General features: G+C 37.4%; 5 protein-coding genes across 5 annotated transcripts; 2 read left to right on the forward strand and 3 right to left on the reverse strand.

Annotated features, from left to right (window-relative positions):
- Nucleotides 1-723: 723 nt before the first annotated feature.
- PCOAH_00019510 (Regulatory protein) lies at nucleotides 724-2,764 on the reverse strand (the record flags this gene model as incomplete). Its single annotated transcript, XM_020058760.1, has 2 exons — nucleotides 724-801; nucleotides 1,067-2,764. 2 exons carry the CDS (start codon nucleotides 2,762-2,764, stop codon nucleotides 724-726), a joined length of 1,776 nt encoding a protein of 591 aa, XP_019914554.1.
- Nucleotides 2,765-7,339: 4,575 nt separating this feature from the next.
- On the forward strand, nucleotides 7,340-11,287 carry PCOAH_00019520 (Protein kinase domain-containing protein; the record flags this gene model as incomplete). Its single annotated transcript, XM_020058761.1, has 1 exon — nucleotides 7,340-11,287. One exon carries the CDS (start codon nucleotides 7,340-7,342, stop codon nucleotides 11,285-11,287), a length of 3,948 nt encoding a protein of 1,315 aa, XP_019914484.1.
- A 2,223-nt stretch (nucleotides 11,288-13,510) lies between these two features.
- PCOAH_00019530 (ATP-dependent transporter) lies at nucleotides 13,511-17,513 on the forward strand (the record flags this gene model as incomplete). The annotated part of the gene is made up of 2 exons (XM_020058762.1): nucleotides 13,511-16,280; nucleotides 16,378-17,513. Coding segments are annotated over 2 exons (2,772 nt in total).
- A 1,077-nt stretch (nucleotides 17,514-18,590) lies between these two features.
- Nucleotides 18,591-19,456, reverse strand: PCOAH_00019540 (Uncharacterized protein; the record flags this gene model as incomplete). Its single annotated transcript, XM_020058763.1, has 3 exons — nucleotides 18,591-18,878; nucleotides 19,113-19,214; nucleotides 19,388-19,456. 3 exons carry the CDS (start codon nucleotides 19,454-19,456, stop codon nucleotides 18,591-18,593), a joined length of 459 nt encoding a protein of 152 aa, XP_019914612.1.
- Nucleotides 19,457-21,201: 1,745 nt separating this feature from the next.
- PCOAH_00019550 (Uncharacterized protein) lies at nucleotides 21,202-22,828 on the reverse strand (the record flags this gene model as incomplete). The annotated part of the gene is made up of 2 exons (XM_020058764.1): nucleotides 21,202-21,274; nucleotides 21,426-22,828. The coding sequence occupies 2 exons, from the start codon at nucleotides 22,826-22,828 to the stop codon at nucleotides 21,202-21,204; spliced, it is 1,476 nt and encodes a 491-aa protein (XP_019914499.1).
- Nucleotides 22,829-23,212: the final 384 nt, after the last annotated feature.

Consider the following 23,212-nt stretch of genomic DNA (forward strand, 5'->3'; position numbering starts at 1 on the left):
GAAAGGGCTTAATGCAAAGAGGAACTTAAAAATAGTAAGTACACCAAAGCAGGGAATGTTCACGCGCCCGTTTGTGCATTCCTATGTGAAGGCATTTCCGCCCAACTTCTGCAATGATTACAAAATAACTAAGCGTTATCCTTCGCACAACATTTTTATTTTATATATAGATGCGAATACTTTATACAAAAAAAAGAAAATGTTGCTAAAGCAATTTCTGCGAAGTTTAAAAAAAATAAATTCTGCACATCAAAGGGTGGAATAGCATGTTACGGTTATATAAAACACGTTTCATGCTTCAAAAAATATGTCACATAACAATGGAACAAATATCCCTTTTGCCATTCCTGTATGTGGCAACATTTTAATTTAAAAAACTGTACTTCTTTCACGACACGCTACGCCAATTTTAGAGGGAACATTTTAAAAAAAAAGGCGTTGCCGCGTCGCAACGCATGAATGTGGACTTGTAAGTACGAATAAGTCGAAGTGCGCGAATTTCTGCAAACCACACGAATGCCACTGTCGTCATAATTACATGAGACTTGCTTTCCTTCTTTCTAAAGGTGCAAATATGCTTGACATAACAAAAAAAAAATAAAATAAAATAAAATAACATTCGCGTTAGCAGTTACGCATGTGTATATACATGCATGATCGCATACACATGCGCAAAACAACGCACCAAACTCATTCCCGGTGAAATGGCGCAGTGGGGCCCGGTCAAAATTTGAAGCTCTCGTAGGGGTTCCACTTGATGGGGAAATTTTCGGGCGTCGCGTCTTCATTTTCTCTCCAAATCTGAGTGGGCACAAAAAAAAAAAAAAAGAAACGTTAATAGGCATGGTAACGGGCACGTTAACAGACACGTTAATAGGCACGTTAACGGGCATGTTAATAGGCACGTTTTGCAAACGTAAAAATGAGTTTTTTCTTTTTTAACATCGAATTGTCACAAAGTAAGCAGAAATATGACAAACAAACCATGTGCCGTACATAAATACATGCACATACACACAACCCTTTCGCGTATGCGTTAGGGTTACTTCCCCCTTTTTCGCTCTACCTTAATGGACTTATCCCCGTGGGTTGTTATCAAGCGACTTTCACTTTTGTCGAAGGCCATGGCTAGTGTGGAATTTTCACACTCGACGGTCCCGGGGACCACTTTGTTTGATAACGTGTCATATTTATAACCGCTGGACCAATCGTAAAAGTGCAGCTGGCCATTGTTACTTCCCAGGATTAAAATAGACGAATCACTAAAATAGGAGTCCTGCTTAATTAAACTGCAATTAATTATCGAATTAAAGCCTGTAATGTTTCTATCAAATTCAGCGTCCGCTCCACACCACACTTTAACATTATCTGTGCCACAACTACAAAAACTATATTCAAAAGGATGAATAGACAGTGACCGAATACTTTTCTTATGATGTGTTAATGCTATTCTACACTTTCCATTATTTAAATCCCACAACCTTATCATTTTATCTTGAGACCCCGACACAACCTGTGGTTCAACAGATTGCGAACACAGAGACATAATAGTCCCCGTATGGCCTGATAATACAAAAATGGAGCTCTTTGTTCTAATGTCCCAAACTCTCACTACGGCATCACGACCCCCACTCATGAGCACATCTAACGACGGGTGTAACGATAAACAGTACACACCTGACAGATGTCCATGATAATCTCTTATCACTTTATTGTATTCTAAATCCCAACATTTTACTCTGTTATCTTCCCCACAACTGAATAGATAAGGATTTCTCTTTGAAATTTTTATATCACGTATACTATTTATATGGCCAGTTAAGGTTAATTTTAATTTACACGTTGCTAAATCCCAGATTTTAATTAACCTGTCATTTGCACCAGTTGCAAACCATTCGTTGCTTATGTCCACGTCGACACAGTTTACCCACCCTGAATGACCTAAAATTACTCTGTATAATTTGTATGGAAAGTGCCACTTGGGTTTTTTTATTTTTTTATAAATATCCAACGTTTTTATGTTCTTCAGCGCATCACTACTTAGTACACTGTCGTCCGACTTTTTTATAATCGGTCCACTGTGTACTTCATTTCTTGGCTGATTTACAAAGGGTAAAATGCTATTCTTTTCATTATTATTTTTGGCCAACTCTCCCGTCTGATTGGTTATCAGGCTTTCCTTCATGTAGTTTAAATCATGTCCTATATCGTCCTGCGTAACTGTGTCATCATTTATAATGCTACTTATGATGGAAGATTTTTTTTTTTTCTTCTTTCTTTCCTTTCCCCTTTGTGCATCATCCTTTTCAATTTTTTTTAAATATAATTTTTTAACAGAAGAATATTCATCCAATTCTTTCATGTTTATATTCACTTTTATGGACGTTAATTTTTTTATAACATTTTCTCTCAAGTTTTGTTTTCTTGAATTCAGTTCATTTTCCTTGTACATTTCTTCTTGACTCTTGGTGGTTGTCCCATCTGAAATTGCCAAGGTGGATATTTCTTTTAAATCCTTTATTCTCTTATCCTCATCCTGCTCCACCTTAGCAATTCTTTCATTTATGTTCGTGTCATATGCAAGGAGGCTATAATTAAACGGCGTTAGTATGTCATTTCCCACGAACATGTTCTTTGACAAGCATAAGCTCTTCCTTAGCATGTTTGTTTCCCTTTCGTTTTCCTTAACATTTTCAATTTCGTTGTCATTACCACTACCATTGTGATCTGTTCCCTGTTCGGCGTCTAGAGAAGCATTTTTCATTTCTATCCTTTAAAATAAATTATATTATTTTTCAGGGTGGAAGACGACTTCGTTCTGCTGCATCACAAATTAATGACGCTGTTATCAATCGAAATGGTAACAAGATCGAGTAGTACTCTGCTTCCTCTTCTATCGAAAAAAACTAAGCGGGTGATTTACATCCCACTGCCATTCAATATTACAATGTGGGGAGTCATGTCAACCGTAGAACTTCACATTCAGCATGACGTCGACTGAGCGCAACCTATAACAAACGCGCAACACAGTTTTAACAGAGAATAACTTCACCAACATGGTACGCCATGTAATGAAGCAAACCCACGTAAATGTAAAACAATCATATATGTTAAAAAAACATGGCGCCCTTATTTTTTTTTTCACAAAATATATGGCATTTTAATGTACATCAGATGATAATAAAAAAGGGCACCTTGACATATAGTACGTGCGGCATATTGCCTTTTCCTGGTCCAGTGGAACAGCAGCGAAGGCAGCAAAATGCAGAAGCCCACGCGAACGGTGTATTTAAAAGTGAAAATTAAGGAAAGGCCAAATGTGAAACGTAAAAAATAAAAAAGTTCTTTCAATTCATATGAACAAAATGTTTTTCCTTTCCGAGAAAGAGAAACCTTTAAGATTTATTTGCTATTATTTTTCCATCTTTCGAAATTAACCTGAGATTACCTTATAAAAATTGTAAAAATATCCAAAGATGGGCAGCAAAATGAGTGGTACAAAAAATATAAAAGAAAGAAATCGTCTCTTATGCTACAATAAGCATAATTATGTTGCGTTGCCAGTGGAATCCCCACGAAATTTACGTGATTGTGTAAAATATGTGATTATACAAATCAACACCGCGTGATATTCTTTACTGAAAAAGGAACTACAGAAAAATGTCCCACTTTTTTACAAAACCGTTGCTAAACTCATACAGTAAAATTTTTGACTTTTTAAAATTATGCTACTACTAAAGGGGCAAATGGAAAGAGCAGATCCAAAGGTGAAAGCTTTTCTATATAATATGTAAGAAAAAACTAGTCGCACACTTTGTGTACAATTGCAAAAATTGTGGACAGTTACCTCTAAATAGATAAAATAGACGAGGCAGCATTTATGCTACGGCCTAATGCGCCGAACGAACATGTGAGAAGGTGTTACATTGCAATTTAAAATCGGAAATTTGTTCCATTTTTCTAAATAGCTAAAAATGCCTTTTCGTCGTAATCGAAAAAGGAAAGAAAGAAAAAAGGCAACGTTGGGAATGTTTAACCTGTGTTTACAGTAAAATGTAGGAAGCGTACGTAGCCTTTTAAAAAGTCAAGCGTAACCGTGGAAATTCTCAACTAAACCTCTAGCAGTTTGTTAGTCACAATGCAGCACACACTTCTGTGAAACGTGCACCTTACTTACGTTATATATATACATAAATATTTTTGTATGCTTTTACGGAGCTACAAAGGACCTTAAAATGAATACATAGGATTTCACACAATTAAAAAATTTCCCCCCTTTCGTACCTTTGCCAAATAATTCTTTAGAGTTCTGGTTTGGGCAATTCCGTTCGATGCGCATAATTTAAAAAGCACGGGAGAGCGTCTAAACCGCACTCATTTAGTTGCGTTAGGTGAGCCGAAAGGTGGCACAAAGCAGGTACACCTACCTTTATGAATTCGTGTTTGCATACACACATTCCTAATTGAACTTACATTTAAATTTCTATTTACATGCGTACACGAGCACACGTCCTTTTGTGCTTATCTTACCCGTAAAAGTAACTTTACAATTCTTTCATAACCAGTTACGCGCCATAAAAAGGTGCATGCACGTACACGCTGCTGTGAAAATCGATTGAGATACACACTTAGGCAGTTAAGAGTCCGTTCGACCATTTTGTCAATTAAATACCCACACTTTTGCTGTTGCTTTTTCGTAAGCCAACATCTCTTCATATTTTTTAGACTCATTCCTTCGCCAGTATGTATATGTATATAAGCTAATTGTTACAATATGAGCATCCATATGCCACATTTTTTTAAAAACAATTTTAACTGGAAATTTTATGCATATGAGCAAACAGCATACGTACACATACAAGTGCTGACGCTTTACTCGTGAACAGTAAAAGGGGCCGAAACTTTTCAGTTCCGCGAAAAATGCAATTCTGCCTATGTCCCACGCAACACACGCCCTGCGGTTGGTAATTAAAAAAACAAAGGAAAACAAGCCTTAAATGAATAGCCGGCAAACATTTGAGAAATATACATACGACGAGGGAGGCACAAAATTGTATGTGCGAAATTATTACTCGAACGCAACAATTTTATGAGCTTTTTTTTCCCGCTACATATACATGTACATATACGTACGTTAATAATGTATAAGCTTTTTTGTCCCTGCTGAATTTTTTTTTGTAAAATTGAAAAAAATCATTTTAAATTTACTTCTTGTACGCTTCTCTTTTATTAAAGTCGTATAATATAATTTATATACATTATATATATCATTTGCTTTCCATTTAACCCATTTTTATTTTTTTTTTTCATAAAGTACCTTTTTTTTTCCTCCCTACTGTTTTATTCCATACATGCGAATGCGGTTTGCCAAGCCAAAACATAAATTTGTGCTTATCATTCCAAGTACAGAAAAATAACAGCTTATCCGTTTGTTTTATACATCCAATTGACAGCTTATTTTAAAATGTTTCGGAAATTTAGGAAAAAGTGAAGGCCTTATTTGAGGATAATATTGCGCCTTTTTGTACAATATAAATCTGCTCTGGGAGTATGAAAGCCCTTATTTTTTTTTATTTCATTTCGGAAAAAATATAAAAATAAAGTTGGCAAGAAAGGAAAACTTTTAATAAGGCACATACATTTAATCACATTTCTACCAGCACAGTTAACATTATATAGTTAACGTAATGCATATGAATTTACAAAAATGCCTTTTTAATTTTTTTCCCAAATGCAAATCAACGCAAACAAATTTCCACGGAGTACGCCCAACCTATGCCAAATTGTAATAAAAAGCAAGCCAATTCCCCCAAGTATAGATAAAATATAGTAATAACATATATAACATATTCTACTCATATTTACGTACAAAGGGGGATAATATTTCTGTGAATAGAAGTAATAAATGAAGGTAGATAAAATCTTACCATGGATTGTGAAAAGGAAAAAAAAATTGATGTCATTTGTCAAATTTGAGAATTAAAAAAAATCATGAATAAATGTGGTTATATCTTGCATTTTAATTGATCAACGGGAATTGAGAAGAAGACAAACGATTAATGGTTTCTCCATTTAATTGTTTACATTGAGAACACAAAAAATGAACGTACCAGTTTTATGCAAACCATGTGATCTTCCATTAGCATTTTCAGAAAATAAAAAAAAAAGTTTTTTTTTTCTTAACAATTTATATGTATTCAGTGTGTTTGCGTGAGACTGCTAACTTTATTTCATCGTTTAATTTTTCATTTTGATGAAATATCTATTTGTACAATTCCAGAGATATGCTCTACGTATGCATATATGTATATATATACATATATATGTTTATATACATATACGAAGTGTCAATAGAACACTTTAACTCCCATGCCCTGACCCATTACGTACAATTTTTCATTTGCTCCATTTTCCCCCCCACAATAGCGTTCCATTTTACAATCTATTGTCGACGAATGAAAAGAACTGTGTAAGACTGCTTATGCATTTTTATTAGCCCCTTTTGTTACATCTGTTAAAGCATTATATTATTGTTGAATGACCACGTGCCCATATTTTCGTGGCCAAGTGTTCCTCGCGAATATTCGTTACATCACACGCCTGAATAATGAGGAGACTACGTAATACATTTTTTCCATTGAAAATTTAGTGGACTATATATATACCCCCCGAATGGGAAACCAAATTTCGTTATTTCCAATTCATTTATTGTACTGCTCTGCCAAAATGATTTAAGCGCCACTTGTCTTATATCATTATTTTTTTTTTATCCGTTCGTTAATATTATCATGGTACAATCGTTGTGATCACAGAAAATTGGACGCTCTTCTCTACTTTTGAAAGTGCCTCCATAGCATATGACGAAAGTATATGCTCTAAGAATGTGCATACATGCGATCCTGCCCTCGTGCATGTGTTCCATACGTTCACCACATATATCTATCCGTAGCAATAATTATATTTTATGCTGCTAAATATATGCAAAATTTTTCAAAAGAAAATTTAAGGAAAAGGAGCAGAAAATTACATATTTATATCTTTTTTTTTCGTGCCTCCACATGCCCCACGAACGAATAACAGTTCGTTTGTAAAAATAGCTTAAAAGCTCTTCTACATTTAATTTGTAGAACTGTAGTGTGAGGTGGATCAAGACGATCCAAACTGTAACCCCCCACCCTTCTATTTAACCCTTTCTAAAATACGCGTGCACAGTGGTATATACGTAATATACACATGCATAATTGCGTATACGTGTGCATGTGTTGAACTGAAGGAAAGGGAAGAGAGAAACGAAAGGGACATTCAAACAACAGATACTCATCCAGATATTTCCGAAACAATGAGTTACAGTGATTCAAGGTCCCAATCTAACAGCTGCAGTAGCCAAGATGCAACGTCGGGGAAACTACAATACACAGAAAGTGACGATGAGGGAAGTGACGAATATTGCAAGGGTGGATACCACCCTGTGAAGATTAATGAAATATATAACAATCGGTATAGAATAGAAGGGAAATTAGGGTGGGGTCATTTTTCAACCGTTTGGGTTGCTACAGACTTAAAAAGTAAACCATTAAAATTTGTTGCCATAAAAATTCAGAAAGGGTCCGAATCATTTGGAGAGTCAGCCAAATGTGAAATAAATTATTTAAAAACAGTTAAGGCAAATTCTTTCGACTCCTCATGGGTAGAAATAAAAGAACATCAAAGGGAAAGGCTCTTTCATTATAATATGACAAAGGGAGTCGTTTCCTTTATTGATAGCTTTGAGCATAAAGGACCGAATGGTACCCACGTCTGTATGGTGTTTGAATTTATGGGACCCAATTTATTATCCCTCATTAAGCATTATGATTATAAGGGGATCCCATTAAACTTAGTTCGAAAAATTGCCACACATGTCCTAATAGGGCTGCAGTATTTACACGATGTTTGTAAAATTATACATAGTGATATAAAGCCGGAAAACGTTTTGGTATCTCCCCTGTTGAATATTCCCAGACCAAAGGACTACAGCAAAGATGATCATACGCAAAATGGCCTTCATAAAAAGGAAGAAAAGGAAGCAACACAGGGGGGGGATAGTGACCATTCAGACAATACCGACAATGATGAAGACGGGGAGGAGGATGACCAGTCATCGTGCCTGAGCGAGGTGAAAGATAAACACGAATGGGACAATGTAGACTTTAACAAATTAACAAAACAGGAAAAGAAAAAATTAAAAAGAAAAAAAAAAAAATTCTTAAAAAAGGAACGATTAAAAGTGGAAGCACAGAAGAGAGAGGAGCAAATCGGTGATCAGGTGACTGTAGGAAATTCACTCCAAAATGGAAATCACGACAAACAGAGCAACGCCAAAACGCAAGTTGATAAATTAACCTTGGATAACGCGCCATCAAACGATAACAGCCATTTTAAGAAGGAAGATAACGAACATTACAACAGTGAAATTCAGATGAATGCAGAACATGTGTTAAAGGATGAAGAATTGAACAGCGGCAACATCAACAATGTGGATAGTCATACTCTAGTAAATCCATACTTCTCCCTCAGTGGCATGAAGAGCGGTACCTCCTCAAAGGAAGCACTAACCTGTAATAGCAAATGCACACCCGGAGATAATGATAAAAATGGTGAACAAAATAATGTAAAGAACGAACATAACCTTGACGGGAACAACTGTTCCAATTCGAACCCGCAGATGTTAGATGCGAATAACCCAGCTTGCACAGCGAACGCCCACGCAGAGGATGAACAAAAGGAAAATGCACCCAATGTGGGAGACTCCAAATTAAGTAAAAAAAAAACGACTAATGAACCTCCATATGTTAAACATAGACTTAGGCCCTCCAACTCGGATCCATCCCTCGTCACCAGTTACAACAACATACATGCCCTCCAGGAATCGCTGATGAGGAGGCCCTACCATTATAATAATTATTTTTTGTATAATCCGGAAAAGTACGGAGATGACAGGTGTTCGCTATTTTTGCATCGCTTACCCAGCGACTACTTAAAGAAGAACACCTTGGAAGATAGTGATCACGATAAAGACTTGGACGACGAAAATGGTGAAAATCACCACGAAGAACAAACCCGAAAAAGTGATGCCAGTGACGGTGGAAAATCAGCAGAATTCCTAGGAAAGGATTTTAATAAAGTCCCCATCTACTGTGACATGTTCAATCATCTGATGCACCCAGAAGCCATGAAAATACACGACAAATATAAAGAGAAAAAAAAAGGAAAGTATGCAAAACCGTGTAAGGATGACACACAGGAGAATAACAAAAGCGGCCATAAAGTTGTATACATCAAAACGGAGGAGGGGGACTATCGTATTAGACCCTACGATCCAACTGTTTATTACCATGAAAAGGCATGTTATAAAATCTGCGATTTAGGAAACAGTCTCTGGATTGATGAATCAAGGTATGCAGAAATACAAACAAGACAATATAGATCCCCAGAAGTAATCCTAAAAAGCGGTTTTAACGAAACTGCCGATATATGGTCCTTTGCATGTATGATATTCGAACTGGTAACTGGAGACTTTCTTTTTAATCCACAAAAATCAGATAGATATGATAAGAATGAGGAACACTTAAGTTTTATGATTGAAGTGTTGGGGAATATTCCAAAATATATGATCGACACAGGGTTCAATTCTCATAAATATTTTAATAAAAAAACGTATAAACTGAAAAATATAAAAAATATCAAAAGGTACGGATTGTACAAAATATTTAAATACAAGTACAACATACCAGAGAAGGAAATTAATCCCCTGTGTAGCTTTCTACTGCCTATGCTTGCCTTGGACCCTCAGAAGAGACCATCGGCCTACACTATGCTCCAGCATCCCTGGCTCAATATGGTAGAAATGGAAGAAGAAGAAATGCACATGAAAAATAGATCCTACTCCTTCAACAGCATGAGCGTCAAAAACAACGCCAATTATGAGGGACACGAATACAGTAAGGAAAATTATCACAACGAAAATTATAACGGCGCGAATCAGCACACGGATGATAGAAGCATGAATTCGTCCAACAAGCACAACAACGTGCAGGCCAATTTGAAGGGCCAGCAAAACGATGCGCTAATGGGCCAATTCGAGGAAGAGGAAGAAGAGGAGGAAGAAGAAGAATACAATGATGAGGAAGACGATGACGAGGAAACTGAAGAAGAAATAGACGATGAGGAGGATGAAGATGACGACGAAGAAGAAAACTACAATAGCCAACCCGACTATACTTTTACCTACAAAAATAATAACACCCATAACGGAATGGAGAGCAAGGCAACCACACTCAAATACGACAATCTGTATCAAAAAAAAAGTACGTTAGAAGAAAAATCGAAATATAAAAATATAAACGCCGGGAATATCCCTGATTCGTCCATGAACACGCAAAATTATATGTTCCGCAATGAAAACATGCCCCACATTGCATACAATAATGCAAATAATAAAAACTTCGCGAAAAATGCGCCACCGTACCAAAACATCCAAATGAGGAATTATCACAAAATGAGTGGTCATGGATTCAACGACCAAGTCGTGAATTCAGAAGAGGATGGAGATTATCATTACTACCATGAGCACCCAGGGAAGTATAAATACGACGAGGGGGAAGAAGAGGAAGAGGTTTCTATGGAAGATGAGGAGGAGGATGACGTAACGGATGAGGAATATCACCCCCAGAATGAGAAGCCAAATAAAAGTCACAGTAACAATCACAAAAGGGTTGACAGTAGTAACTACCCAAACGAAATCGATGAAAATAATTTCTGCGATGAAGAAAGCCAAGTATATTATGAAGGGGGGGAGGACTCCTCCGTACACCTTACCGCAAAAGGGCAACCAAAGAAAATAGGAATTGAAGAGCAGACAGGACAAAGAGAAGTATTAATCCCCGTAAAACCAAAGGACTTTCTCAAAGTTACTATCCCAAATGAGAACGCAAAATTAAGAGGCCAACTAGCCACATCGAATAGCTCCAATTTTAATGAAAATGTAAAAATCGAATCAACCGACATAGAAGAGAATAGCACTTCGTCCAACAAATTTAGCAGCGTCGTGATGAGTAGTAGTATCGGCCAAAATGTGGACAATTTCAACAAGACCGATCAAGAGGAAAAACAGCTACTGGAAGGGAACGCACCGGGAATGGAGCGAAAAAATGAAAGTCAAATACTTGATGATAACCAGGATGAGGACAAGGCCAATAAAATAAATTGCAAAGTCATCAACAAAAAGCCTTTTTGTGCCTTTTCCTAAAGGGGAACATAACCAGGCTAAGGAACAATCTACAATGTACAATATATACAGTGTACAATTTGTTTAATGTGTATTTGCCAAAAAAGCGATAAATGATCTCTACCTATTATTATGCCAAACGATGGAGAGAATTATGGATGCTTTACTATAAGCACCGTCGTAACCAGAGTTGGCCGCACCTCTCATTATTTTTTCCCAAGGTTTTCGTATCACCCCATGAACGTCCAGCGGTTTATGTCGTTTTGTAGAGGAAGATGCTTATCCCCTGTTAGGTGCACTCCCCTTGTTACCTGTTGCCAAGTGGTAGTCCAAGTGTTCGGATTCGTGCTCGTTTAGGCAAACTCATAGCAAAACCCCCCTAGACGTTTTTACTGCATAAAAGTTCACCGATTTCAAAGAGCTTATTTACCCATGCCCCGGTGCTTAGCGATCTAACTTAAAACACTGACAACCGGAATGAAGTCCACAGAACCACTTCCAGCCCATGCATAAATTACAAGCTTATTTTTATGTACATAATTTTTCCATATCAATTTCTCCTGAATAAATGTAAAAAAATGAATGCATTCCCCAATAATTGCATAGCTTTTGTTTTCAGTAAAAACGCTCAATGTGCAAAATGAACCACCACACGTCAGTAGTGATAACGTTACTATGTCTCCAATATATGTTTATACGAACATGTAACATGTTCATATATGTATGCGTATAGAGGTTGTACACGACGCATGAGTGTATATCCTCGATTGAAGGTAACCCCCCACCCTCACACTCCTATTGCAAACATCTTGAAAATAAAAAAAAGAGAGAAATCGCCAAGGCATGTTTTCACATATTTGGAGATTATAAAATATTTTTCTCCCCCACTATACATATATGTACGTTAGCTTCATTTATTGTATTTTCCATGCCTACTGTTTTTACATATTTCTGTTCAGAAATGTGAATCATAGAATTAAGTCAGTTTAATGTTCCCCTATTATGCATCTACAGGTGGATGCAAAAATGCACATGCGAATTGTACGTGCTTATGCACATTTATACATGTATGTGCTCCTTTTTTTTTTTTTTTTTTGTTCTAAAAAATTTAAAAACTAAAATTAAATCTATAAAAATTAACTATTATGAAAAATACTTTTTTGTGCGCTTGTCCAAAGCGGATTAATACACATTTTTTAATGTCGCTGAAATGTGCAAGCATACACAAGTTTGCCTTTTAACATAATTAGCATTTCAAAGCCTTCTCATCGCACTTGGGCTATCAAAAAAAATTCTTTTTGCCTCACGTTTTATTTCCTTCTCTGCGTTAAAATATTTTCCCTCCTGCGCCAACGAGAAACGCACTTGGAGGAGTTTAAATACATACGAAGTGCTACGCCTTCCATTATTCTCGAGTCGTGTAATGTTATTCGTTTCATGCCTTTTTTTTTTTAATCAACCATAATGGATCTTACTTTCTCTACATTCCTTTATTCACTGGGGTGTGCATTCACTCCTTCGCTTGAATTTTCCTAAATCGACCTGCACAGCATCACATAAAAGTAGGCAACATATATATGATACAACTGTACATGCTGCTTGCATTCTCGTTCCCATGCACGTACATGTGCAAGAACGTACCAACTTTACACCTCTACTGTGAACAAATTACAGAATCACCACCCACGAAACGTCAACACAACAATCAAACTGACGCACCTCATGGTATGCTTCAAAAGGCCGTAAAAAATAACCCCAAGATGGCTAACTGAAAAGTAATGGTGCGTGCTACCCCTTGTGCTCAAATTTTGAAGTCACAAATAACGACTGCGTTTTCTTGAAGAACCGCAGAAATGTCACAAAAAAATTCACAAAATTATCGCAGAATTGTACCAATTTCATAATAAAAAGATGGTCGTAAAAAGCGGCCCCTTTCCACACATCCCATATTCCTGCCATGGTAGAAGATTAAAGCAAGAACACCCAGGAGCCAAATTGAAGCAGCGAAGGAGAACCTACCATTCGCAAGGATAAGCCCCCTCTCTGTCAAATGAAAAACCATCTAATGATAAAAAACGCATGGAAAACAAGTAAAGGGCCTCAAAATCTTCACCAATGAAGGAAGCAAGTTAATCGAAAAAAAAAAAAAAAAAATTCCCCCTTTTTTTTTTCCCTAAGCATCTCACCACACATGACATGATAATCGTGTAAACATGCAGTTAATCAAGGGGACAAAAAAGAATCATGAAATTTGTGCTGAACTGGATACTCCTTTACCTTGTAGCCTGCGGAACTTCATCCAAAAATGCGCAACACAAAAGGGAGTACACCGTGAGACAGAAGAACTGGGTGGGCACCCCCCATTCTGTGATACTTTACAAAAAGTGTAAAAATAAAAAGAGGAACTTCGGGGACAACCTGCAAAATTTTCCAAACAGAAAATGTTTCCCCAAATGGGAAAGGGAAAATGAAAAAAGTGGAGTGCCAATCAGGAGAGTGCTTAACAATAGAGCGTTCCTCCACAACGGAACGCTTCTCAACCATGGGGCGCCTGTTATCAAAATGCGTTTTGCCCCCAAAAGAGGAAAACCGAGCAGCCATTTGGGGCCCATACAGCAAATGAGTAGCGCAAACCAGAAGGTACATCCTTTTGTAGTACCAGGGGACACACAGCAGAGTGAAGTAAACGCAGAGAAAAGCATCTTCTCAAGCCTATATTCCCAAATGCTTGAAAAGAGTAAGCATAAAAATAACATATTAAATGATGTAAGCAAACTTTTTAAGGTAATACGAGAGTGTAAACACATATTTTTTTTAGGCTTCCTCCTAACGATAATTTCCTCAGTAGTCGATTCGTACATTCCGATCTTTCTGTCCAGAACGATAACCTACGTGATGAATAAAAGTGTTGTAGTTTCCCAAGGGAAATACACACCAATTGTGAATTCCTTCCTTTCCAAATTCCCATTCAACAACCCCTTCTACGCATATATATCTGTTTCTCTGATCAGCTTATTACTTTCTTCCGTACGGTCGTATATCTTTAACATATGCGCATATATAAGCACGAACAAACTGCAGAATTACCTATTTAGAGTGTTGCTACATAAGCACATTAGCTACTTTAAAAAAAGGGGCAAGGGGGAATTGATTAGTAGACTAAACATTGACTCCACTGAACTGATCGACATATTTACAACAAACATGATTGTTCTCTTACGAAATGTAATAAAGACAGTATTGTCCTTTTACTTTTTGTACAAAATTAATGTGTACCTCTTTGTGGTGTCTCTTTTCATCGTTCTAACCATTACTAACATATCAATATTTTTCTCTAGCATATTTCGCAAACTCGCAAAAGAAGAAAGTAACGTCGTGGCATACTCAAACAATATCGTAGAAGAATCCATTGATAATTTATCCCTCATAAATAGTTTTAACACACACAGGAAGGAGATTACCAAGTTTAATCGCTCCTTAGATGCCATATATACCAGCAGAATGAAATTAGGTCTTCTCTACATTATAGAAAAGCTCCTAATCAGATTAATAGACATGATAACACTTGTAGTCACCCTGGTATTAAGCAAAAAGACGTTAAAGAGTAACATCCACGTAGATTCCAGAACTGCCATATCGTCGGTTATGTACATGCAAAACATCATTGCACAGTCATGCACCATAGAACAGCAATATTCCAGAGTGCAGGAACTCATAGGAAATGCCGAAGATATTATAAAGATGATTGAAAAGGATTCGGCCCGTGGTAACACCAGCAGGTTTGCATCGAATAAGTGTACCGGCCTAAATTTCCTAAACTTTTTGGACTTAAAAAATACCATCTTTAAATATTCTCTTATCAAAAAATTTCAAGCCATCCAAAAAGACGCCGAATACGTTACCACTCATGTTAGGCCCAATTATTTAAAACTCTTCGAAAGGAACTATAACAACCTGCGAAAGTTTTTACCCGACTATAAATGCAGCTTGAGGGATGATTCAGGGGGTGAACTCCCCTATATCGAAGAAAAAAGCGTTGAAAATTCCACTCTTGGAAATATTCGCGACAATGTAACGAATAATCACCATGCAAGCACAAATAGGACGAATAACACCACGTGTAATGAATTCCCCCCATGTGATCCCCCCCAGGAGGTGGCAACTTCGAACCTTGCCGCTAACGAGGCGATGATGGGGAAAGACCCCATTACAATGTTGAAGGGACAGATTCAGTTAGGTTCTCCTCCTCCCCCACCTCTAACCGGCACATATGACACCCTCAACACGGGCGAAAAAATTGCGCCCAAATTAAAAAAAAATAAACCCCAAATGAACATACAAGAAATATATAGCTACATAAAAAACGACCATCAACTTATAATCAAGCAAAAGCTGGACAAAAAATTTATACATTTCCTAAAAACGAAATATAAGAAAAATATTATATCGTTAATTTTAAAGTTATATGAAGAGCGACACCAATCTGTGAGTGAGGAACTCCTTTTCATGTTTGACAATGTCGGTTCATTCAAGAGGCTATCCATGCACGATAAAAAAAGCATCCTAAAAATGAGCAACATAACGAACAACACACTGTATGTCATATTGCTCACTTTCCTCTTTTACAACTACTCGAAATTTTACTACAAGAGGAAGAAAAAGACTCCAGTCAATCTGCTGGAGAAGAAGTCGAAAATGGGATTGGCTACCTCAACCTCGAGCAAAACCCTTTCCCTTGACTGCGTAAATGATGTGGACCACGTAACCCTAGATGGCATCAACATGAATGACGTTCTGAGCGACACCACCATCACGGAAATGCAACAGGATAATGCACACAACGCATGTAACAACGAAGATGGCGCCTTGGATTATAGCAATACAGTGACCAACTCAGGTGACAAAGAAAACTTGGATGACTCACTCAAACATAGTGAAGTGAATACCTCCATCGAAATTGAAGATAACGCAGAAGCAGCTTCCAATATTCGCGCAGCAGAACCTACCCACACATGTGATGATGAAATTTTAAAAAATAAAAAACTGAAAAAAAAAAAAAAAAAAAAATCTCCATAACATACTGCCATACATTGTTCAGAACGCCATAAAAGAATTGGAAATTTTAAAATTTATCGACGAAAATTACAAACACATAAACGAAAACTTAATCCTAGATAATGTCAAAGACGACAAAAAGGGGAGTAGCTTAATTTTCGAAAATGTAGATTACTACTATGCAAAATTTCCAAAAAATAAAATTTTGTCAAATATTAATTTGAATTTCACTAATAAGTATATCTACGGAATTCTCTGTTATAATGACAGCGGGAAGGATGATCTGTCCAAGTTGTGCACACGGCTGTATACCAAAACGTATGGGAATATTCTCTTAGACAATGAAAATATAGAAAACATCTCCAAGTACATACTGACAAGGAAAATTTCCCTAGTGGAGGAAGATACCTACCTGTTCAGCGATAGCATAATCTACAACATACTGTACTCCTACAATTGCAGGACAAAGGCAAATAAATATTTGTCCTACTTCAATTACACTTTTGGGTTAAATAAAAACAGCATAAACAGCTGCGTACATTTGTTCCCATCGGATGGTGACCTCCTCGGGGTGAATGAGGAAAAAGCTGAGAAAAAGATCCAAGGAATAAATTCCCCCAGTAAAGGAGACCCTCCCCCTGCGGACACCGAAACGACGCAAGCGAACTACCCCTCCCCTCAATTTAAAAAATGCCTAATGTGCGGGAATGACGTAAATATGAAACAGCTCGATGAGAAAAAAAAAAAAAAAAAAAGTTACAACAAATATAAAGTACATTTCGTGAAGAAGTTATATAAAGAAATTATTAAGGTTTCCAAAATTGTCTGCATAGACGATTTGATCAGTTCCTACAAGGACAAATTTTTTCACAACATTAATGAGAAAACTTTGTCAGGTGGACAAAAGCAAAAAATTTCCCTAGCTAGGGCTATCATAAAAAAGCCCAAAATACTAATTTTAGACGAAGCATTCAGCGCCCTCGATTCTGCAAATGAGTTGAAAATTTTCTCAAGTATAAAAAGTTACCTGCCCAACTCTACGATCATAAATCTTTCCCATAAAATTACGACAATTGATCGATGCGATTACATTTATGTTTTGAAAGACGGGAAAATTATTGAGCATGGTTTAAGGACCAAACTGAAGGAAAACAAAAACAGCGAGTACTACAAAAAGATGAGCGAGTTTTAGCAACCCGGGGGAAAGGGGGAGACATGCACCACTTCTCCTTCTGCCAATGCAGCATATGATTTCATTCTTCAGTTTGCAGTTCGCACATGTGTATCCCTCATGGCACATTAAAGTGCGAACCTACAGCATATCATGCAATTTTCCCCCAATTTCATTCCACGTATTCCCCTCATTTGCGTTTGTTTCTTTATCTTCCGTTTGTAACACGTGGAAACCCGCAGTTAATCCATAATTCGTAAACTCAAATTTGAATTTGACATGTTACACGTGACGCATTTTTCTGTTCTTTTTATTACTATATTTTTTTCCCTTCCCTTTTTCCCTACAAATGGATATCACGTTGTGGGAAAAGGGCCCATTAAAAATGTTTTTCGAAAACAAAAGCTGTCCAAAATAATTTACATTTCATTTGCATGATATGCTTAACTAAACGTCCTGTGTGTTAGTGTGACATTTGTTTTTACGCAAGCGGAAGTCATTCCCCACTTGTTCTTCATTTGCCTTTTTTTTGTTTAATTCTGTGCAACTTTGTTTTGTTGTGCCTTTTTGTCATGCACACATCACAAAAAAAAACGTAATTGCATATTCGTTTTTAACCTTTCTGACTTGCCCTCCTGTGATAAATTTTTTTATGTACAGTCTACGCACGTTCCACAACATGTGTGCGCAACTGCAAATACCACATTGCGGCTCTTCATCTCAAAAATGGTATTCATTTAACAAGATCGGTCACACAGTTTAAAAAGAAATTGCGGGAGGAGTTACTTCTTCCAAATGGGTGCCCAAACGCACACTCGCAGATTTTGCCACGGATGGATGATATTTCACCACAATTGGCATAACAAAAAAAAAAAAAAAAAAAAAAAAAACATATAAATATGCACACAACAAAACACACGAACAAGTGAAGAAGTGACAAGAAATTTTGAATAATCTTTACGACACAAATACTCGCGGGGGAAAAAGTAAAGTACCGATTGAACGTTACAGCGGAGAGTTAATAAAATAATGGCATTGTCTGAATTTATTTTTTAACGTTACACGGAATGATATTTTAAAAAATTGAACTCCTTTGCTTCACTGCGCTGTGTAAAGGCTAGCCAACTTATCCTTCTTATCATACAATAAGGCTGAAGTCAAAACGACAACAGACATGATGAGTGATTTACTGAATTTGTTGCTCACATATGGATTATAATTAAATTTTAAAATAGACATAGAAGCCTTATCAGATGACAATTTTTTGTTTATTTTTATATATTTCTCATTATACTTTTGCTGCTTGAGTTTTTCTTCGTCTGATAATTTGTAGCTGGACAGTTTTGCTACAAAAGGCCCAACGTCATCTCCGTTTTCCATGAGGATCTAATAACAGGGGGAAGGAGGGAAAAAAAAAAAAAAAAAAAAAGTGTACATGCAATTTGGCACTTCCAATAACAGCTCTACAACTGCGAATTATTACACAACCACTCATTGCTCTGAAAAAGACTCCATTAAAAAGTTCCCCTGAACGACATGCTTCTTATCACCCACGCGCAACTACACGTGCATAATGCTGCACACCGTAATATGACACACATTCGCGCCTTCCGTCCTAACCTTATGCGTGTCGTCACAGTAGGGAAACTTCGCTGACTGCCAGCAGCGGCATATCCGGATAATCTTTTCCTTTTCATGTTCCGAGGGGCAACTTTCTATCAACTGGGTTTTGCAACACGGGGGAGGGGTAAAAACCAATTAAGAAACGAAACGGCGAATGCGCGGGAAGGAATAGCGGTATAGTTTTTACAATTTTGGCTATACAACACATTGCTCTGGTGCGCCAATAAGCATTCGCCAAAAGATTGATAAGCGCGCATCAAAGGCACACTTACATGGGTATACTGCGGAAACCGGTTTGTGTTGAAGTTTATTTTGTTGATATACTCCAGAGGATCTTTCATGTTGTCCTTCAGGGTACATCCATACAGAGCAGCTGAAAAAATGGGGGCAACACAAAAGTAAACCTTCTGCTAAACTGCTTTACTTCGTACAAGGGTTTTCATTCCGATAAAGTTTGCTCTCCCTTTCTGATTAAACTTAGAACATCACAAAGGGGAAGTTACCCTTGGGGGCAATTTAACGAACACGTGATGATTAAAAAAAGGTAATTTCAAAAAAGGCGGAAGGAGTTGCTGTTAAAGCTTCCCAATAAGTGGTGAAATGAAAAAAATGTGTACGAACGAAGCAGGGCCACCCTTATATCTCGCAAAATAAATTATAACCGTTGCCCAACTGGGTCATATAAGCGAGTCGTGAAAAGGGGAAAAAGATGCATACATATATATTATATATACCACCTTTGATAACGCACTTTATGGCGTTGTTTAACCCCGGCAACAGATGAACGCTTTAAATTTTCGCCTCCGTGAGTTAATGTTTAGGCTGAACTATTTGTTCCCTTCAGCTTCGGTAAAAAAGCAAAGTAACACGTAGTAGCCTTCCGCCTAAATTAAATATGCCAGTAACGCATAACGTGTGAAATGCTCCCTGTTGCCCTGTAGTGCCGTTGCCCTTGTATAATTTTCTCCACTCCTTCATCCTGAAATAATGTCACCCGTCCATTAAAATTAGCGCCCCACAACGGTCTACCCAAACAGTTCGCTTACCCATATGGGCAATTGTCGAAAATGTGTTAAACTATCCCATTTATTCTTTACGCTAAAGAATTCACCATTTCACTGTCACACGGAACAAATGGATAAATATAAACACAGTATTGTTTTCAGAAATATGACCCCCTTCCAATCCGCTAATATTTGTTTTCCTTATTCGCCAGCCATTTAAGGCACACAAAAGGAAAATTATAAATTAGGAGAGCATGGCCGTGTATCACCTTTCACGGTGTGCATAAGAAAAGTCAGGATAAAAGTGTCTTCTACAAATTCCCCGAACGGATTATCAACACAGCACTTCTCCATTTAATCAAAATCATACTGTGCGCTTGTATGAATTCACTTACGTTGCACGAAATTTACAGGTTTGCTGTCACATTGCGGGGGATAAATCCCCACGGATGGCAAACGCGCCTTCTTAATCGAACACCGTAAAAAAAGGAAAACGAAAAATGATAAGCCCTCCACTTCGCGCCTTCGCAATGTCTACAAGTGTGCATCGTCCTACTTTACCAGAAATTCGAACAAAGCAAGCATTTTTAGTGCCATAAAAAAGTTTGGGAATGTTTTTCTCAAACTTCTTTTCTCATCACTACTAACAAAATGAACATATTTTTAAAGGAAATTCCAAAACAAATGTAATTTATGTTTAAACAAAGGTTTAATTCAAAAAGGGGAAAGTGAATTATTGTACTAAAAAAAAATATATATATATAAATAAACATGTACATACATAACACTGTACACATTTTAACTTAAAAATGTCTGGAAGTATAAGTAGAGGGTACGTTAACCGGCTGGGCAGGAGAAACGGGAAAAAAAAAAAACAAAAAAAAACATTTTCTCTTTTTCCTTTTTTCTGTAATGAAACACCTGTGCAGATTATAAACACATATCTGTTGACAAATATGCCTCTTCGCATGGCGAATTACATTCACAAGGGGATAAAACTTATTATGTTCTACGCGCAAACTACTTAGGCACACCAACATTAATTTTACACTGCGCGGTATAAATGCGTTCTACAAATGCAGTCACAAGTGCTGATCCCGCACCCGGTTTAATTTCATATTACGAAAATTTCCCTGGTTGGGTTCTTTGTAATTCCTGAAGAGAGGAAAAAGGAAAAATGTGGATGTGAAATATTGTCAATGTACAGCGAACTGGATTTTTTTCTCCTCACATTGGAATCATTTGGTAGATCCATTTTTCCTTTATGTATATTTTTCCCCAATTTTTTTGTCGCTCTGTGTCTTACATTTCTTTAAAGTCCCCTTGGGGAGCATTCTGGTTGGCGTAGCCGATGCTCAAGTTGGGGTGCCCTCCAAAGTTGCCGCCGTGCATCCTCTTATCCTTGTCGTTCTTTTGCAAGCCTTTGTTTTTCCTAAAGGAGTAATCGGTCCTATAGTTGTCCTTCATGGCATGCCACTGGTCCTTGAATCCTACATACTTCGTACTTCCATCAGGGTTATACATATATTCGTGTCTCTTAAATGACAAATTTTCCGGAATAGGATAATTCTTCTCATAACAGAAATCGCAAAATTCTTCAAAAATAGAATTCAACAATTTTACAATTAACTCCGTGGCTTTATTATAGCCTATTAAATCGTCGGATGAAACAGATACATGCATCCGCTCCGCAATCGGCGCTTCATTAAATGGTTTCCCCTTTATCTCAATGGATACCGAATTATTAGTTTGCTCCTTTATGTAAGATACGTTGGAGTTATTTTTTCCTAGAATTTTTTTCATTACATCAAATTCTACGGGGAAACCAAATATGTCAATTAGTTCAATTCGACTTAACCGCTTCGTAGCATAAGGGTTGTTCTCGTCGGGTTGCTCCCCTTTGTTCATGTTCACTTGATTGAAGTGACTACCGGCGTTGTTGTAAATGGGTTGATTACTCATTTTATTCTTCACTTGGTTTTTCCCAGCCATGGGATTCGCACTCACATTCGCATTTGTAGTCATATTTCCACCCATGTTCACACTAGCAGTTGCGTTTAATCCTGCGTTATCGTTTACCTTCACCGCCATGCTACTACCAACGGCGCGCTCCACCTGCAGCAAGTTCGCCAGCTTCTTCAGCATATTTACTGGGTTGTCGTCACTCTGATTGGAACCCTGTTTCTGCTGTGCTGATGCAGGGTCATTGGCCGAAAAGGGCAGAAATTGTTCCACAGTTTTGCCCTCATTCAGTATAATACACCTAATCGTTCCAATGTCTGTAATGGTCAGCCCGTTTATGTCTTTTCTCACTTGCTGAATCATATTCTTGTCATTAAAGGTAATTTGCGCAGCTGCCTTATCACTTAGTATTCTTATATTTTTTGCTCCATTGTAATGAGAAAATAACGTTTTCAAATCGTCCTCGTCAAATACGAATGCATTTTGTGGATTGTCAATATATAAACCTAAAGAATAGTTGTTATTATTTATGCTACTTGAAGTGTTGTACGTATTGCTATTTGTTGGGTTCTGTTTTTGCGCATTGGCGTTCACGTTCATTTTTCCCATGTCGTTGTTTCCATTGTTCCTTTGATAGGCTAAATCTCGAATCCCCCCTGACATGTTATTATTTGGAGTCACCATTCTGTTTTGCTCCCTCAACCCCTTAGGGTTCATTTGTTGCTTCACAGCCTGGTGGTTGTTCATGCTGGTTGTAGCAGCTTTACAGTTAAGAACAACCGACCGTCAAGGGGTGCACACAAAAACATATACACAAATACACTCTTGTGTTTATAACTATCTATACTCTCCTGTAGCTATGGGTGTGGTCATCTGTGCACCTCACTGGGTTGACAAACGTTCCACCTATTTTATTCGACGGTGAAGATGCCGCTAGAGCAGCCGACCCTAAGGAGGCTTCTCTCCGTTGTGCTTCTTTAACGATGGACTACTTAAACCGGTTTCGCGCATGCAATGGGGCATATATATGTATGTAGAAAATATGTCCACATACAAACACCCACAACCCGGGTGTGTATTTATTCCCACTTTTCTGACCTAAAATTTCAACGCCTCATTTATGCGGCGTCA

Source organism: Plasmodium coatneyi, chromosome 8 (genome assembly GCF_001680005.1).
Source record: "Plasmodium coatneyi strain Hackeri chromosome 8, complete sequence".
In the NCBI taxonomy this organism is placed as follows: Eukaryota; Apicomplexa; class Aconoidasida; order Haemosporida; family Plasmodiidae; genus Plasmodium; species Plasmodium coatneyi.